An 18,842-nucleotide genomic window follows, 5' to 3' on the forward strand; every position below is an offset into this window, starting at 1 on the left:
TCCCTGGCCACTGGCTGCTGCCTGCCCCTGCGGCTCCCGGTGCTGAGTCCTGGAGCCACAGAGTTTCCAGGGGCCGCCCCACCCATGCCAGGCACAGATGTCAGCACTGGGCTTGGCAACTGGGGAGAAAGAGGGACTTTCCCTGGACTGGAGCAAGGGGGAGATGGCTGGGGGGAAGGGCTGGATCCTGATCTCCCTGATCCCAGTGTCAATCCAAAGTGGGGTCTAGGGGCTGGGAACCAGGGCTCCTGGGTTCTCTCCCCAGCTGGGAGTGGGGTTGAGTGGTTAGAGCAGGGGGGGCTGGGAGCCAGGGCTCCTGGGTTCTCACCCCAGCCCTGGGAGGGGAGTGGGGTTGAGCGGTTAGAGCAGGGGGGGACCTGGGAGTCAGGACTCCTGGGTTCTATTCAAAGCCAAGGACTTGCTGGGGAGACAGGCTGTCTTTGTGGGCGCTGGGGCACCCCCCAGAGGCAGTGCTGTGGCCCCTGCCCCAGACCCAGGCGGGGAAGTTTCAGGCAGGAATCCGAGCATGACACCAAAGCATCTGACTCATGGTTGCTTCAGCCAAAGGCTTGAATTTTATTTCGGGGCCCAGCCTGGGGGAGGGAGGAAGAAAATAAAATGAATGACACCAGGCGAGGCTCGCCGTGAGGGGCGGGGCCCCCAGTGATGGGCGGGGCTATATGGAGAAGGGGGGCCTCAGGACAGATGTGGGGAGGGGCGGGGACACGGGGTAGGGAGAGTGGGAGGGTTTAGGCATGGGGTTGCGCTGAGCCTTTCTCCCGGCCTCTCCCCCACACCCACCTGGCTGTGCCAAGATCGGGAGGGACTGAGTCGTCCCCCCCCATTTGTGTGCCAAGAACTGGGGGGCCCCGAGCCCCTCCCTGTGCCCGTGTGTGTGCTGGGATGGGTGTGTGGGGTAAACCTGTCTCCTTGCCCTCCATGTGTGGGCTGGGGTCTGGGGTTCAGGAAGGAATTTTTCATTGATGGGGTGGAAGGGCCAGTAGGGATCGGGGGAAGAAATGGGGGAGGGGCACTGGGGGTAAGATAGGGGGTGAAGGAGGGACTTGAGGGTCAGTTGGCGGGGCTGAGAGCCCAGTGCTAGGGCGGGGGCAAAGGGGGATCCGCAGAGCGAGACACCAGGGCGGCTCAGTCAGCTCTCCATTTCCTTTATTGTGTGGGACGCTCACGCTCTCGCCCCTCCATTGCTACCCCCGGAGCCCCGTCACCCCCCGTGAGAAAGAGCCCACCCAGCTCCTGGTGAAGTGAGGTCACGGCAGATGCCCCGGGGGAGAGGGAAGACCCCTGGCTGCGGGGGCGAGGTGGGGCGAATTGCTTGTCCTGGAACATCCCTCTGAGCTAACCCTGGGCTGCCCCATAGTTCCCGGGGCCCTGGGGGACATAGTCCAAGCAGTGGGGCCCGCCCAGGCTGGGACCACACACCAGGCTGTACCGGAAGTCCAGCCGGCCGTGGTTCAGGTAGCAGACCTGGTGGCGACTCTCTCCAGAGCGCAGCGGCTCGTCGCATGTCCCTAGCAGGTCGTCGTCGTACTTGTTGTCCTCGTCCCAGACCTGGAGGCGGAGCTGGCTGGTCTCCGCCACCCGCACGTGCCCCAGGTCCAGGTGGACGTCCCAGACCGGGTTGTCGGTGTTCCACACGGTTGCCGTCCGCACCTCCCGGTCCTGGAAGGAGACCTTGACGTAGGCGTCTGTACGGCTGGTGTAGTCGCCCCACAGGCCGCTGGCCCGCTCCACCGTCACCGTCAGCTTCCCCTGACCCCGCTCCCGCGAGCAGCACATGGTGTTGGTGGAGCCATCCCCGGGGCAGACGCAGGAGCAGGAGTCATGGGCGCTGCGCTGGGTCCCCGGAGGGCAGCTGTGGGTGCAATTCCTCCACAGGGCCCTCTCGGCGATGTACTCACTCACCGCCTGCCTCAGCACCTCCCGCTTGGGGTTGTCCTGCCTCACCAAGTTGTGGATGGGGTGCAGCGAGTAGGACACCAGGCCGGGGCTGGCTTTGAGGCTCTCCATCCAGGCCGAGAATACCCCGGCGTCCTGCCCCTCAGAGAACAGCAGGTCAGCGTGGCTGTGGCCGCCCGTCACCTCGGTGTGACGCTCGCTGTAGGTCTCATGGAAGCTCCGCTTGAAGTTCTTCTTCTTCTTCTGCTCCTCACACTGGTTGAAGGCCGCCTGGGCCCTGCCCTTCCCGGCCCCAATGCTGGCAGAGGCCTCCAGGTTCAAACAGTCCTTGACCTCATCAGCTGTCACCCCGTCCAGCGCTGCCTCACAGACCCTCACGGCCGTCACATCCCGCACCCGGCCCCCCAGCTGCAGCTGGGACACATAGTGGGTGCCGTAGGTGTTGATCAGCTGACGGTACTCGAGCCGCGAGCTGCGGGTGTAATCCTCCGGGAGGTCCCTCAAGGCCCGGATGAAATGTCTGGTGAGAGGAGGTTTGTGGGTAATGCGGAACCTGGGAGAGAGAAATGGCCACCATGTGACGTACCGTTGGACATCGGCAACTTGTAGGGGTAGAGCTCAGTGTTATAGATCCACAGACTGTAAGTCCAGAAGGGACCCTTCTGGTCATCTAGTCTGACCTCCTGGATAACACAGGCCAGAGACCTGCCCTGAATTGATTCCCGTTCGAACTAGAGCAGGTCTTCTAAGAAAAAACATCCATCTCGATTTAAAAATTGGCCATGATGGAGAATCCACTGCAGCCCTTGGTAAATCGTTCCAGTGATTAATCCTGTCACTGTTACAAATTCACACCTTATTTCCTGTCTGAATTTGTCTAGCTTCAACTTCCAGCCACGGGATCATGTTAGACCTCCCTCTGCTAGACTGAAGAGCTCATGACCAAGGGTTTGCTTCCCATGGTAATTTAGTCTTATATCTTGCCTGCACCTTTACTGAATTGATGCGAGATTCAATTACTTTTATACAGGTTACGCAGGATGCTTGGAGTACATACCAGTGTATTTTATGCGCTTGTGATCTCATTGCTTGTAACTGCCCCCTTCCCTCCCCCCCGCCCATGGCCTATGATCATGCTCCTGGCAGCCTGACTCAGGTTCCCCTCTTGGCCTGTTCAAGATACTCAACGAGCACCTCTGTCCATTCACATCCCTTCTCCGGTTGGGTTTCAGTCCATGAACAAATATTCAAAATAAAGTTTCAAGTCGGTTCAAAAGTCCACACAACCAAGTTTTCTCTTCCTCTTCCCAGGCCTACCAAGCCAGAATCTGAGCATTTTCCCACTTGCTGTGGCCTCCGGCTTCTCAGTATACAACCACCCCCCTGATCTCTCCCAGATGTGGCTCCTGCTTTTCTCTGGGTTGGTTTGCCCCAGAGCCAAACGGTTACACCACGTTATTGCCTTATATGAAAGATTTAAGCTGGCTAAACCAATGCCTAGGAGGAATCCTGTCTTCTGTCAACATTACAGACCTCATATGCCAAACTAGATAACACCGTTGGCCATAAAACAGCCCTATGCAGCTTATAACATAAGAGCGGCCATACTGGGTCAGACCAAAGGTCCATCTAGCCCAGTGTCCTGTCTTCCGACAGCGGCCAATGACAGGTGCCCCAGAGAGAATGAACAGGGCAATTTTGAGTGATCCATCCCTAGTCGTCTAGTCCCAGCTTCTTGCAGCTGGAGGTTTAGGGACACCCAGAGCATGGGGTTATATCTCTGCCCATCTTGGCTAATAACCATGGATGGACCTACTCTCCATGAACTTATCTAATATATTTTGAATGCTGTTATACCTTCGGCCTTCACAACATCCCCTGGCAATGAGTTCCACAGTACGAGTCCTGTGCATTGCGTGAAGAAATACTTCCTTTTGTTTGTTTGAAACCTGCTGCCTGTTAATTTCCTCGGGTGACCCCCTGGTTCCTGTATTATGTGAAGGGGTAAATAACTCTTCCCCATTCGCTTTCTCCACGCCTGTCGTGATTCTATAGACCTCTGTCATATCCACCCCGCCCCTAGTCGTCTCTTTTCTGAGCTGACGAGTCTTTTTAATCCCTCCTCCTATGGAAGCTCCCCCTGGGCCATTTCCGTTTGTAAGAAATCTTTTTTGAGATGGGGCAACCAGAACGACACTCAGCATTCAAGGGATGGGCGTACCATGGATTTATATAGTGGCTTTGGGATATTTTCTGTTTTATTAGCTATTCCTTTCCTAATGCTTCCTGACATCTTAGACTATTTGCTGTTAGTCTACGTTGTGGAAGAAGTAAGTACATTTTTGCAAATGTGCACCCTCACCTTGAGGGCGCCCCCTCATGCCTGGCCACGGTGTTGCAAGGGACTTTGCCTCTGGGGGCTAATTTTTCAGCCGCAGTGATATATCACAGCTGGTCTCTTCCCCGGACATCCTCTCTGGGTCTTCTGTGATTCAGCTCTCCGTCCAAATCCCCTTGCAGGGTTCAGCTCTAGGGGCTCCACCTCAGTTCATCCCCCTTGTCCGGGTACTGACCGACATTGGGCTTTTCCCTTCTGGGTGTCCAAGTACCACTTAAACTAGCCTTCTGGCTTTCATGGGCTTCTATCACATGTGGGTACTCACCACCCCTGGCTCAGGGCTCGGCTCGGCTCGGCTCGGCTCCTCTCCTCTCCTCTCCTCTCCTCTCCTCTCCTCTCCAAGAGGTAACCCTGCTCCTACAGCTCTGCTTTCTGGCCACCACCACTTCCAAACAACTGGATCTTCTTCCTCATCAGGAACTCACCCTCATTCCTCTATCTTGGGTCTCTCCTTCCACTAGGTTCCCAGCTCTGTTTAAGTAGTGTCCTCCCTGCTTCACCACCACAGTTGAAGTCAGTCCTCCTAATCAAGCCCCAGGACACCCAGCAGGTGTTACTAGTTAGCCCTGATCTTGCCAGCTCATCAAGTGAGGACTAGCTGCTAAATCACAGGCAAAACTGAGCCCAGCTTGCTTCAAAGGGCAGGCCAGCTGGTGACAGTACTTTGGGGGTTCATGCTCTGCATAGGAGAGTTGATATAAATCTTTAAGTGCTGGTCGTAAACATGCTCAGAGGCACATTGTAGATCTAAAAGTCTTTTGCTCCATGGGTAAACTAGCTAGCAATTATGTTATCTCTGACTATGCTATGGAGAGCCACAAACAATCTCATCAAAGTGAAGATTTCTTTAACCTGAAACTTTGCTAGAAAAAAACTTGGTGTCAAACCACCCTGCAAGGGAATCTAGGAAAGTCCCTATTAAAATAAAAACCTTTAAAAAGCTTGCACCATGGACCTATCTTTGTTGGTTCAGCTTGAAGGAGAACATAGATGGTTGGGAAATGTTCTCCAGAAGATTGGTCACACTTATGTTTCCTGCTGAAAATCTTCCTATTCCTTAAATGCTTAAAGATGGCCAAGGCTGATGTGTATTTGTAAATGTTTTGTTGCTACACCCACACATTTGTGTCATAAGTTCATGACAGAGTTGTTAGGTGAATAGCAAGACAGTTTGAGTAGTAATCATGTAACAAGATCCAATGGCTGGAAGTTTAAGCTACACAAAAGGAGACTGAAAATAAGGTATACACTTTCGATAGTGAGGGGAAACAATCTTTGGAACTTCTACTAATCACTCTCCGCTGAAACTTCACAAGCAACCAATGACTGACCTTCCTCCTCACTGCCAGCCTTCACCCACACCAACCCCTGACCTTCCCCTTCACCCCCAGCCTTCATTGACACTCAACCCCTGACCTTCCCCCTCACCCCAGCCTTCGCCAGCATCAACCCCTGACCTTCCCCCTCACACCCAGACTTCACCAGCATCAACCCCTGACCTTCCCCCTCACCCCCAGCCTTCACCAGCATCAACCCCTGACCTTCCCCCTCACACCCAGACTTCACCAGCATCAACCCCTGACCTTCCCCCTCACACCCAGACTTCACCGACACTCAACCCCTGACCTTCCCCGTCATCCCCAGCCTTCACCGACACCCAACCCCTGACCTTCCCCGTCACCCCCAGCCTTCACCGACACCCAACACCTGACCTTCCCCCTCACACTTAGCCTTCACCAGCACCAACCCCGGACCTTCCCCCTCACCCCCAGACTTCACCGACACCCAACCCCTGACCTTCCTGCTCACCCCCAGTCTTCACCAGCACCAACCCCGGACCTTCCTGCTCACCCTCAGCCTTCACCAACATCAACCCCGGACCTTCCTCCTCACCCTCAGCTTTCAGCAGCACCCAACTGCTCACCTTCCCCCTCACTCCCAGCCTTCACCAGCACCAACTCCTGACCTTCCCCCTCACCCCCAGCCTTCACCAGCACCAATCCTTGACCTTCAATCTCACCCCCAGCCTTCACCAGCACCCAACCCCTGACTTTCACTCTCACCCCCAGCCTTTTCCAGCACCCAACCCCAACCTTCTCCCTCATCCCCAGCTTTCACCCGCATCCAACCCCTGTGTGACATTGAACCCCATAATGCTTTATAGAAATATGCTTATGAATGTAAATATGATATAACTGGAACATGTTTTATGCTAGATATGCCATGTAACATATCTTTGCAAAGGTTATGATGTACTGGATATATTCATCCTATTCATATGAATGCATCATTTTTATGTCTGAAGTTACGAGCGTTGGCTCTATGCTTGTATTTAAAGTGTTTGCTGTAGGAAGCACCTAAGGCAGATTTAGTTGACATAGTGTGAAGGGGTTATTCAAATAATGGGGAGCATTTAGCTAACAATGGACCTTGAGAGATGCCAATCCACACCTGAGCTTTCCTGGGAATGTTCAAACAAACATGTGAACAATGGCGTCGGCCTGAAAAAGCTGAATCATCCATAGACTTGCCCAGGTGGCTACAGACTCCATCTTGTTGTGATTTTGCACAGGAGAACAAAGGGGTTTCCACCCACAAGAGAGAGAATATAAAAGGCCCTGGAAACCCCTCCCTTTTGTCTTCAGCTGGCTCAAAAGATAGCCTCTCCACCCCCAAGAGATACCTGAAAGAACCTGGAACAAAGAACAGTAACTACAGGGATGTGAGTGATTGCTGGACCCAGACTAGGAAGGAGTCTAGTCTGTGAAATAAGCTTATTGGAACACCTCTGAGGGTGATATTTACCTGCATTTAGTTTCCCACTGTATTAGGCTTAGACTTGCATGTTTTTGTTTTATTTTGATTGGTAATTTACTTTGTTTTGTCTGTTATTACTTGGAACCACTTAAATCCTACTTTTTATATTTAATAAAATCACTCTTTGCTTCTTAATTAAGCCAGAGCAAGTAATTTATACCTGGGGGAGCAAACAGCTGTGCATCTCTCTCTCTCAGTGTTATAGAGGGCAAACTATTTATGAGTTTAACCTGTATAAGCTTTATACAGAGTAAAACGGATTTATTTGGGGTTTGGATCCCATTGGGAACTGGGTGTCTTGATGCTAGAGACAGGAGCACTTTTTAAGCCATTTTTAGTTAACCCTGCAGTTTTTGGGGGATGTGGTTCAGACCAGATGTGTCTGGCTCAAGGAGACAGGATACTGAAGTCCCAAGGTGCCAGGGAAAATGAGCTCAGAAGTACTCTCAGCACATCAGGTGGCTGTCCCAAGGGGGTCTCTTTGACCCAAGCCATCACACCGTGACCTTCCCCCTCACCCCCAGCCTTCAGGAACAACCAACCCCTGACCTTGCCCCTTGCCCTCTGACTTTAAAAGCACCAACCACTGACCTCCCCCCTCACCCCCAGCCTTCACCTGTACCCAACCCCTGACCTTCCCCCTCAGCCCCAGCCTTCACTGGCACCCAACACATAACCTCTAATCTTCATGCTAACCCCTACCTCTAGTCTTCTTCTCCCTCCTGCCCCTCCCCTGCCCCTTACGTATAGTATGCGCAGGACACCTCATGGCTGGTGAAACTGTATTTGTCTTGCTGAGACTTCTCCGTGCTGAACTCTGCCAGTTTGGAGTGTGAGCCGGCCAGCGTCACCTGGGTGTTGGCGCTGGGCTTCACCTCCACCTCCAGCCCCACCTTCCAGTCATTCTGCACCACGGCGTTCGCCGCACGGACCATGCCCATGGCCGACTCCTTCACAGCGCTGGAGAGTTTCCTGCGGCATGAAACCTTCTCCCTCCAGTCCGCTGCAGCCAGCGGCAGCCTCTGCAGCTGCCCCTCCAGCAGCGAGTTCCGGCACAGGGTGCAGGTCCCATCCGGGCGCTGCCAGTGGCTGGTGTCCACCAAGTAGGCCCCTTTCCTACCCAGTGTGGTGACGTCGATGCCCTCTCCTACCAGATTGTGCCCAGGCACAAAAGCCGTGTGCTCCTCGCACTCCTCAGCTGTGCCCGTGTGACAATGGGTGGAGACCCCAGGGAGGAGAATGAGTAGGAGGAGGGGGAAGAAGGAGCTGGGTCTGGGCATGGCCGAGAGGGGATGTCAGTCTCTGAATGACCCTGCAGGGAGAATCACGGAGAGATTCTGCATTAACAACAATCCTGTGGCTGGCAGTTCCACACATTAACATGCTGTTAAAGTTACATCCACACTGGGCTCCTCAAAGTAGGGCCAAAATACCAGTGAAATTGGGAGTCTGGGTGCCTTGCACTTCTCCTATATTCATAGTTAACACCTTTTCTTTTAGGTGCACTGCAGTTAGTTTAGACCCATGGGTCCAGCAAGCCTGCTATCCTGCCCCTCCCTGCCACCCTCGATCAGACCCATGGTCCCATGTAGCCCAGTATCCTGCCCCCTCCCTGCCACCCTGGATCAGACCCATGGGTCCAGCTAGCCTGGTATCCTGCCCTCCCTCATACTCTCTACCAGGGGGGTGGGACTATGCCCCAACATGATTTGTGGGTCACAGGGGCTGTTGTTGAAGGAGTGAAAATCTCTCTGACACAGGATGTCTCAGAACATGAAACTGAAACTTAGAGTGAAGCTGGAGAGGGGCGGGGGTGGGATGTCACCCCAGCTTGTGTGTGTATGTGTTTCCACTCGTCACATACGGGCTGGAGCTCTGACCCGTGGAAGGGAAAGAGGAATCTCAACCCACGGCCCGCTGCTCGCCCTGCACTGAGCTCCCCACAACCAGCTCTGCTGGTGCCCCTCAACCCCAACCCATAGCCCCCTGCTAACGCAGAACGGGGTTCCCCCCACCCCCACAGCTCTGCGGGTGCCCATCAATTTTGAAGTTCCTTTCAGTGTGATAAACAGTCATATAAGACGATTAGATGGATAGATAGATAGATAGATAGATAGATAGATAGATAGATGAGAGGGGTGTATGGGGATAGATAGATAGATAGATAGATAGATAGATAGATAGATAGATGAGAGGGGTGTATGGGGATAGATAGATAGATAGATAGATAGATAGATAGATAGATAGATGAGAGGGGTGTATGGGGATAGATAGATAGATAGATAGAGGGGGTGTATGGGGATAGATAGATAGATAGATAGATGAGAGGGGTGTATGGGGATAGATAGATAGATAGATGGATAGATTAGATGAGAGGGGTGTATGGGGATAGATAGATAGATAGATAGATAGATAGATGAGAGGGGTGCATGGGGATAGATAGATAGATAGATAGATAGATAGAACTTCTTCACATCTTAAACTCTTCCTACCTCTGGGGTCTAGATCTGGTAAAAAGAAACAATCTGACAGATCTCAAAGTGAAGCTTTCTACATCCCCAGTTAGTACTAATGAGAAAGGCTTGATGTTTGGGGGGAAGGGGAGATGGAAGTCAGGACACCTGGATTCTTGTCCTGGCTGTTGGAGGGGAGTGGGATCAAGTGGGTTAGAGCCGGGGACGGGGGAAGACCTGGGAGCCAGGGATCCTGGGTTCTGTCCCCAGCTCCAGGAGGGGCCTGGGAGCCCAGAGATTCTCCCTCCACCATTCACTCACCTGCTGGGGGTGACTGTCCCGGGGCTGGCAGGGCTGATGAGAAAGGCCCAGGCTTGGATGGAGGTGCAGCTCTGACTGGCGCGGCAGCGGGTGTGGCAGGGAGCTCTGGGATCTCCCCCCACGCCCCCATCACTGACGTCGCAGGTGCTCTCTCCCTGCCTCAGCGCCGTGCAGCTGCAGCGAGGGGCGGGGGGAAGCCTGTGGTCAGAACCGCTCTTCCTGCCGCTAGAAGAGCAGCGCTGCCCGATGCTGCATCTTGAGTCAGAGGGGCTACATGTGCGAGGCAGGGGGGCCATCACTCTAGGGGAGGGGGCTACAGGAATCCCGTCCCCGTTCTGCCACATCTCCCAGGCCCCCTTTTCTCCTGGCCTGTGCCCCATGATTCCACCCGACTGCTTCCCAGCAGGAGCATTCTGCTCTGGGGTGGGCTACGCCCCAGCTCCATCCTGGACTGCACCGCTTGGCTCCCAGTTCCCCAACTGGGCTCTGTGACCTTAGCATTCGGCCACAGTTTGCACCTCCCTCGGAGCAGAAGTAGCTTGCAGGTGGGACCGTTCTGCCCTGCGGTCTCCTGCCTCCCAGTCCCATCCTGGCCTGGCCTTTGTGGCTCCCCGCTTCCTGATCCGGGCTCTGGGATGAATGTTTGCACCCCCTTCCACTACCACAACTGGGCCATGGTTCAAGCTACGAGATGCCTGTGTTGGCCCTTGTGTCTCGTAAGTGTCGCCACGTCCTTGATCTCCCCCCACTCCCTAATCTCTGCTGTACCACCAGCCACTGGGCTCCCATTTCCGCCCAGCCCGCTGCCCCCTATCAGCTTGTAATATTGCCCTGGGCACTGCAGAAACTTGCTGATTTTATGCTCCTCATCTCCCAGTGTGAAGGCACCAGGGAAGGGGGAGGGCTAGGGGGCAGCAGGATGGAGGTGGGCTGTGCCAGCTAGGACCATGTACCCTGAAGGAGCTTGCTCTGAAGCCACTGGGTGTGTGGTGGGGCAGGAGGAGGCTATGGAAAGATCCTCTTCAGTCCACCATGCGTCTCAACCACACTCCCGCCGGCTCTCCGGAGCTGCCCCATCTCTCAGGCTCTGCACCGTGATCCCAGCCTTCATTCCAGGGACAGGTCAGGAATTCAGAGCCGCTCCCCACCCCCTGCTAACACCTTCTATGCATTGTAGGAACTGACCTGTAGGTGCATTTAGCTCACAGATGGGCAAACTTTTTGGTCTGAGGGCCAAATATGGAAATTGTATGGAGGGCCATGAATACTCATGAAATTCAGGGTTGGGGTGCGGGAGGGGATGAGGGCTCTGGCTTGGGGTTTGGGGCTGGGGTTGAGGGGTTTGGGGTGTAGGAGGGTGCTCTGGGCTGGGACCAAGGGGTTCCGAGTATGAGAGGAGGATGAGGGGTAGGGCAGGGGTTTGGGGCCTGGGAGGGGATCAGGGGTGCAGGCTCCTGGTGGCGCTTACTGGAAACAGTGACATGTCTCCCCTCAGACTCTTACGCGGGGGTCTGGTGCCAGCAAGGCGGCTCTGCACGCTGCCACGTCTGCAGGTGCCACCCCTGCAGCTCCCACTGGCCATGGTTCCCAGCCAATGGGAGCTTTGGGGGCCGGCGCTTGGGGCGTGCAGAGTCCCCTGGCTGCCCCTACGAGTAGGAGCCGGAGAAGGGAGATGCCACCTCTTCTGGGAGCCACACGGAAAGCCCCCAACCCTGCTCCCCAGAAAGAGCTCGAGGGCCGGATTAAAAGGTCTGACATGCTAGTCGCAGCCTGCAAGCTGTAGTTTGCCCACCCCTGATTTAGCTGATCAGCTGCCTGGGGGCTTTACGAATCTAGGCTGCCAACTGCTGGAGGGAATCAGAGATGCACCATTAGAGGAGGACTATTACTATAATTCCCCAGCCCCCGGAGCCAGTCATGTCTTGGGGCCAGATCAGAACCAGCGCCCCCTAGAGGGGAAAGGCCCCGTGTCCCATTCCCCAGCCCCCTGAGCCAGCCAATCCCCCTGCTCAAAAGTCAGATGAGAGCTGAATCCACTTTAAGGGAAAATTCCTCGTATCCCCTTGGCAATAGCAGAGTCTTGCTAATATCAGCCCGGGGATATTAATGCCCCTCTAAGAACACTGCCCATCTCCCTGTATCTCTTTCCCACCCCCACTCTGTCCCCGACAGAAGCCATTCACATTGACTGGCATTAGCCACTTTACACTCTAGCCCCTCTGGCCCAGAGCTCCCCCTAGTGTTCCAAGTGTGTATTGCAGCTACTCATTTCTACTCTACATCCGGATCCAGCCCACTGAGGTTGGAAGAATGACAAGGCTTTCTGCTTAGAAATTTGCTTTCACACACATTTATTGAAGCAGGGAGATACATTTGTAAGACATTCAGAGAGCTGGAATCCTCCCAGAAGCAAATAATTTTGCTGTGGAGCTGCAAAGCTGCATGGCAGTTTTCCAGGCAGGAGATATTTAACTTGCAGTCAGTAGGGTTCAGAGTTAACAACCATCATTCACCAGTTAACTGCACAATGGAGCTATTAATCTAGGCTCTCACAGATGCAGATGGGGTGAAGCAGTAAAATGCTTTAATCCCCAAATTAGGGGGAATTTGCCCTTCCCAATGTGACCCCAATGCAGTGCCCTCTCCCTGAGCCTGATGACAGCTGGAATCAACAGCCCTGTGGCATGACTTCCTACCAAGAGGAAGGGATATATCTGCATCACTGCTGACCATCTGAGCAGGGATGGTGGGTGGGGCCTGCACATTCAGGATGAGATAATTAACCCCAAAGCTGCTGGGTAGTAGTGGAAAGTAAGATAAATGACAGTTAGGGAACAGCCCCCTAGTGAATGAGGACCCTGGGAGTTCAGAACCATGTCCATTCCCTGGGAGTTCAGAACCATGTCCCTCCCTGGAATATCTTTGGGTTTCTGCAGAGGGTTAATCCCTGATGCCACAATAGGACAGGGGCTTAGCTTTGCTCCTGATGATCTCTTTTCAGCTGGATGCACTAGACCGGTAATTACAGTGGGTGGATGGATACATGGGCTGAGGGATTAGTCGCATTGCCGGCACATATTGGTTGACTGGATGAACTTGACATTCATTGGTTGGTTGCTTGCACTGGCTACACATGTTGGTTGGACGTACATAAGGCGTTAGTTTCTTGAATACACCAGATGCACTAGATACATACACTGAATGGTTGGTTGGACGGATACATTGGATACATTGGTTGAATTGGTTGGAAGGTTGGCTGGATACGCTAAATAAATGTGTTGGTTTGCTGGTTACATGGGACAGCCTAAACACCTTCGTTGGCTGGTTGGCTGGTTGGCTGGCTGGCTTTTTACGTTGGATACGCTAGATAACATTTATTGTTTGTTTGGATGCACTGGCTACATTCATTGGTTGGTGGTTAGCTGGCTGAATATGTTGGATAACATAAATGAAACAATTTGTGGGTTGGTTGGCTGATGGTTGGTTTGATGGGGTGGGGCAGATAGGTTGGCTGCAGTAGGTATATATTTTGGTTAGTTGGTTGGATGGATACATTGCATGACTGGAATCACTGGACACACTGGTCTGATGGATCTGGGATATTTTCCCAGAGGAAGCTGTGAGGATGACGGGCCCACAGGAGAAGATCGTCTCTTGTGGCATAGGAGACACAGGTTCCCGAACAGGGGTGACAGCATGAAGCCCAGTAGCATCAGCAGAGCGGGAACTAGGAAATGCTCTGGGGGACAGGGGTGCTATTGATCAATTCACACCCATGCCCCTCTCCGATCCCCTGTCTGTGGGGTTCACCAGAAGGCCTCCACCTCCTTCCCCTTGGCTGTGCTCTGCTGGGGTGGCTGGGAGACATAGTCGAAGGAACTCTGACCCCCGAGGTGGGGCCCACAGCGCAGGCTGTACTGGAACCAGATGCGGCCGTGGTTCAGGTAGCAATCCTTCTGGTGGGGCCCCGCAGCCTCCAGCGGGATGTCGCAGCTTCCCAGCAGGTCATCGTCCCACTTGTTGTCCTTGTCCCAGACCTGGACTCGGATCTTGCTGGCACTGGTGATGCGGACGGTACCGAAGTCCAAGGGGACGCACCAGACGGGACTGTTGTTGTCCCAGATGGTGTCAGTTCGGATCTCCCTTCTCTCAAAGAAGACCTTGACAAAGGCATCCGTAGCAGTAGATTGGTCCCCTCACAGGCCACTGACCATCTTCACTGTCACCACCAGCTTCCCCAGGCCGCGCTCCCGCGAGCAGCACATGGTGTTGGTCATGGTATCCCCAAGGCAAACGCAGGAGCAGGAGTCATGGGCGCTGCGTTGAGTCCCTGAGGGGCAGCTTCGGGTGCAATTCCTCCACAGGGCCCTCTCACGGATGTACTCACTCACCGCCCACCTCAGCGCCTCCCGCTTGGGATTGTCCAGTGCCAGCAAGGTGTGGATGGGGTGCAGCGAATAGGACACCAGGCCAGGGCTGCCTTCGAGGCTCTCTATCCAGGCTGAGAAGAGTGTGGTGTCACTCCCGGAAAAGAGCATGTCAGTCATGCTCTCTCCTCCCTCCACCTCCACGTGGCACTCCCGATACATCTCATGGAAGCTCCCCTGGATCTTCCCCTTCTTCTTTTCCTCCTCACACTTGCTGTACCCACTCTTGAGCGAGCCCATTCCGATACGCACGGCCACCTCCATACTCAAGCAGTCCTTGATCTCGTTGTCAGTCAAGCTGCTCATTAACGCTTCGCAGACTAGCATGGCTGTCACGTCCCATGCCCAGCCCCCCAGTTGCAGTTGGGACAGGTAGTGGGTGCCATAGTTGCTGATTAGCTGCTGGTACTCCAGCTTGGATTTGCTGTCGTACTGCTCCGGGAGGTTCTCCAGCGCCAGAGTGAAATGGCTGGTGAGCGGGGGCATCTCGCTGACCCAGAACCTGGTCAAGGACACAAGAGGTGGATGGTGCTCAGCCCGGTGAGTCAGCTGAGGTCATTAGCTGCGTATCCTAAGGCCCCAGCCAACCCACAAGTAAGGATCTAAGCAGGTGGCTCCTACTCAAAGCAACCACCCACTCTACTGAATCTCACAAGCTTGCTGGGGATACTGCCGGCTGCTTGATAGTTATGACAGACTGCCCCAACTCTAGCCCCAACTCTGGCAGGTTGCTGGGCAGTCCTGAGACACAAGAGAAGAAAATCCCCCATAGCTGGCCAGTCACAGATGGTAGATAGTGCCTTCTAGAGGGGAAAGGCTCCGTGTCCCATTCCCTGCCCCACTGAGCCTGCCAGTCCCTCCCTTCTGGACCTAGATTGGAGCCAGCACCCCCTAAAGGAGAAAGGCCCCATATCTCTGTGTGGTGTTGCTGTGATCTGAATTCCAGGTGATGCCTCCTGACCCAGGCTGGCTCTCACCTGTAATAGCCGCAAGAGACCTCGTGGCTCACAAAGCTGTATTTGTCCATCAGTGTGTGGTTTACCACGAAAGTTGCCAGTTTGGAATGCGATCTGGCCAGCGCCACCTGGACCTTAACCTTGGGCTTCACAGGCATGTCCAGCCCCACCTTCCAGTCGTTCTGCACTGTGGATGCTGCGGACTCCATAATGCCCATCGCTGACTGCTGCACCGAGCTACTCAGCTTCCTGCGGCACGAGATGTGGACCCTCCAGTCCACTGCGGCCAGAGGCAGCCTCTGCCACTGGCCTCTGCAGTCGGTTCTGGCACAGGATGCAGGTACTGTCCTTTTGCTGCCAGTGGTTGTTGTCCACCAGATAAGCCCCCTTCCTGGCCATCGTGGTCACATCGATGCCCTCCCCAGCCAGGCTGTGCCCGGGCACAAAGGCCGTGTGATTCTTACATTCATTGACCGTGCCTGTGTGACAATGGGAGGAGGCCCCAAGGAAGATGAAGAGGAGGAGGGGGATGAAGGCACCAAATCTGGGCATGGCTGACATGACGGGTTCCCCCACCCAGTTGGGGCTGTTGGTTCTGAACGTCCCTAAAGGGAGAGACACACAGAGGTCCAGAATTAGTGACAATCCAGTTGCAGTCAGTTCCGTTGTTTAACTTTGTTGTAGAGACAGAGGCATCCACCTACCACCCATGACATCAGCCATGTTCTGTAGCACACCTATGAAAAATTTGAGATCTAGGAAGCCTGGAAGCATTATGCAAATGACGTGATATCTCGTTTGCATGTTTGACTTTGGATTACGTAATTTGCATCAATTCCCTCCCCTCCCTCTTTTCTGGGTGTTGTAATCCCAGCACTAACCACGAGGTGGGTATAGTTTCACATTCCCATCTAGAACATGCAATATAATAAGGGGCCACTGAAATTGCTCAGTGGAACCAATAGAGGGCAGTGCCATGTGGACAGAATCTGTGGCTGGGTCTGGCCACTAAGAGGAAGTGAGAAGCCACCCACAACCCGTGGCTTGCAAGACATTAGTCCCCCAGATGGTGGGTTTTATAGCCAGCGACACCAGTGGGAGCTTTGTCCATGCTGGCTGTGACTGGTTTCCCTGTAGAAGCTGCTGGGCCCTCCTAGTGGCCACACAGAGTTGTGGATTTGATTATGTTTAACGACCACCGAAGGGTCATTTTCTGGAGTTTCTCATGGTCAGAATCAGACCCAGCATACAGTGCTGTGTCCTTTACACTGTGGCTGTTGGGGAAAATGGCAGGAAACCCTACCACCCTGCAGGAGATCCTGGGCCCACCTAGCCCAGTATCCTGTCCCCACCCTTTTGCCCTGCATCAGGCTCATGGGCCCATCTAGCCTGGTATCCCGCCTCCTCCCTAAAACTCTGGAACAAACCCCAGGCCCATCTACTCTGGTATCCTGTCCCCTTCCTTCTGCCCCAGATGCTTTGACCACCTCACCCCTCTGTTTGCGTCCCTCTCGTTACTAACCACAAGGAATGCTGGGTTAAATGTAGATTTGAATTGTGTTTCACTTGGGTTGGAACTGTTCAGCAATGCTGGCTGTGGGGCAGGAAAGGGTGACAGCTCTGCATCCTGTCAGGGTAGCAGGCTCAGACTGGGAGAGGACAGTAAATGTGTGAATTTGCCCCAGCATCACTGGTCAGGAAAATCACATTTGAATATTAACTGCTTGGCTCTGCTGGTGCCTCTCAATCCTCACCCGTAGAAAGGTGACCAGATGTCCCGATTTTATAGGGACAGTCCAGATATTTGGGGATTTTTTTTATATGGGCTCCTATTACTCCCCACCCCCTGTCCCGATTTTTCACACGTGCTGTCTGGTCACCTTAACCTATAGCCCCCTGCTAGCCCAGCCTTGGCTTTCCACCCCCCTCCCCCCGCTCTGCCAGTGCGCCTCAGTCCCAACCTGCTGCCCCACTGCTTTGTTGAGAATAGAAAATCAAACAGCCTGCAATTGCAAGATGCCTCTGATATGAAAGATATCAACCGTGTAAATTAATTGTCAAAAGCTGATTGGCAACGTGGTCTAGGGGATAGAGCATTGGATTGAGAGCCAGGACTCATAAGAACATAAGAATGGCCAGACTGGGTCAGACCAAAGGTCCATCCAGCCCAGTATCCTGTCTACCAACAGTGGCCAATGTCAGGTGCCCCAGAGGGCGTGAACTCAACAGGTATTGATCAAGTGATCTCTCTCCAGCCATCCATCTCCACCCCCTGACAGACAGAGGCTTGGGACACCACTCCTTACCCATCCTGGCTAATAGCCATTAACGGATTTAACCTCCATGAATTTATCCAGTTCTCTTTTAATCCCTGTTATAGTCCAAGCCTTCACCACCTCCTCAGGCAAGGAGTTCCACAGGTTGACTGTGCGCTGTGTGAAGAAGAACTTCCTTTTATTTGTTTTAAACCTGCTGCCCGTTAATTTCATTTGGTGGCCCCTAATTCTTCTATTATGGGGACAAGTAAATAACTTTTCCTTCTTCACTTTCTCCACACCACTCATGAATTCATATACCTCTATCATATCCCCACTCAGTCTCCTCTTTTCCTAGCTGAAAAGTCCTAGTCTCTTTAATCTCTCCTCATATGGGACCCGTTCCAAACCCCTAATCATTTTAGTTGCCCTTCTCTGAACCTTTTCTCATGCCAGTATAGGCTTTTTGAGATGAGGAGACCACATCTGTATGCAGTATTCAAGATGTGGGCATACCATGGATTTATATAAGGGCAATAAGATAGTCTCCGTCTTATTCTCTATCCCCTTTTTAATGATTCCTAACATCTTGTTTGCTTTTTTGACTGCCGCTGCAAACTGCGTGGATGTCTTCAGAGAACTATCCACGATGACTCCAAGATCTCTTTCCTGATTTGTTGTAGCTAAGTTAGCCCCCATCGTATTGTAGGTATAATTGGGGTTATTTTTTCCAATGTGCATTACTTTACATTTATCCACTGTGACGGGGCAAGACCAGATGGCTATAGAAAAGTAGTGGGAGATAGATATATTAGCTCCAGGCTAAACAAATCCCTGGTACCAGGATAAGTGAAATGGCAGCTGCTCCAGGTCAATTAAGACACCTGGGGCCAATTAAGAACTTTCCAGAAGGCAGGGAGAATGCTAGGTTGATTGGGACACCTGAAGCCAATCAGGGGCTGGCTGAAACTAGTTAAAAGCCTCCCAGTCAGTCAGGTGGGTGTGCATGTCAGGAGCTGTGGGAGGAAGTTGTGCTGTTGGAGAGACTGAGCAGTACACGCCTATCAGGCACAAGGAAGGAGGCCCTGAGGTAAGGGTGAAGTGGAGCTTGAGGAGGTGAGGGCTGCTGTGGGGCAAGTAGCCCAGGGAATTGTACATGTCATGTTTCTAAAAGTTCAGCTACCATAGCTGATACTATTAGGGTCCCTGGCCTGGAGCCCGGAGTAGAGGGTGGGCCTGGGCTCCCCCCCCTTTGCCCCCTGATTAATCACTGAGACTGGGAGACAACAGAGACCGTG

The 18,842-nt window shown here is 53.4% G+C and overlaps 1 protein-coding gene and 1 pseudogene across 1 annotated transcript; both read right to left on the minus strand.

Annotated features, from left to right (window-relative positions):
• Positions 1 to 1,291: 1,291 nt before the first annotated feature.
• LOC144266368 (perforin-1-like) lies at positions 1,292 to 8,412 on the minus strand. The gene is made up of 2 exons (XM_077819825.1): positions 7,877 to 8,412; positions 1,292 to 2,470 (listed from the first exon to the last, which is right to left on the minus strand). Exons 1-2 carry the CDS (start codon positions 8,410 to 8,412, stop codon positions 1,357 to 1,359), a joined length of 1,650 nt encoding a protein of 549 aa, XP_077675951.1. The 3' UTR covers positions 1,292 to 1,356.
• A 5,300-nt stretch (positions 8,413 to 13,712) lies between these two features.
• Positions 13,713 to 16,807, minus strand: LOC144266734 (perforin-1-like; annotated as a pseudogene).
• Between the last annotated feature and the right edge of the window lie 2,035 nt (positions 16,808 to 18,842).

Source organism: Eretmochelys imbricata, chromosome 6 (assembly GCF_965152235.1).
Source record: "Eretmochelys imbricata isolate rEreImb1 chromosome 6, rEreImb1.hap1, whole genome shotgun sequence".
Taxonomy (NCBI): Eukaryota; Metazoa; Chordata; order Testudines; family Cheloniidae; genus Eretmochelys; species Eretmochelys imbricata.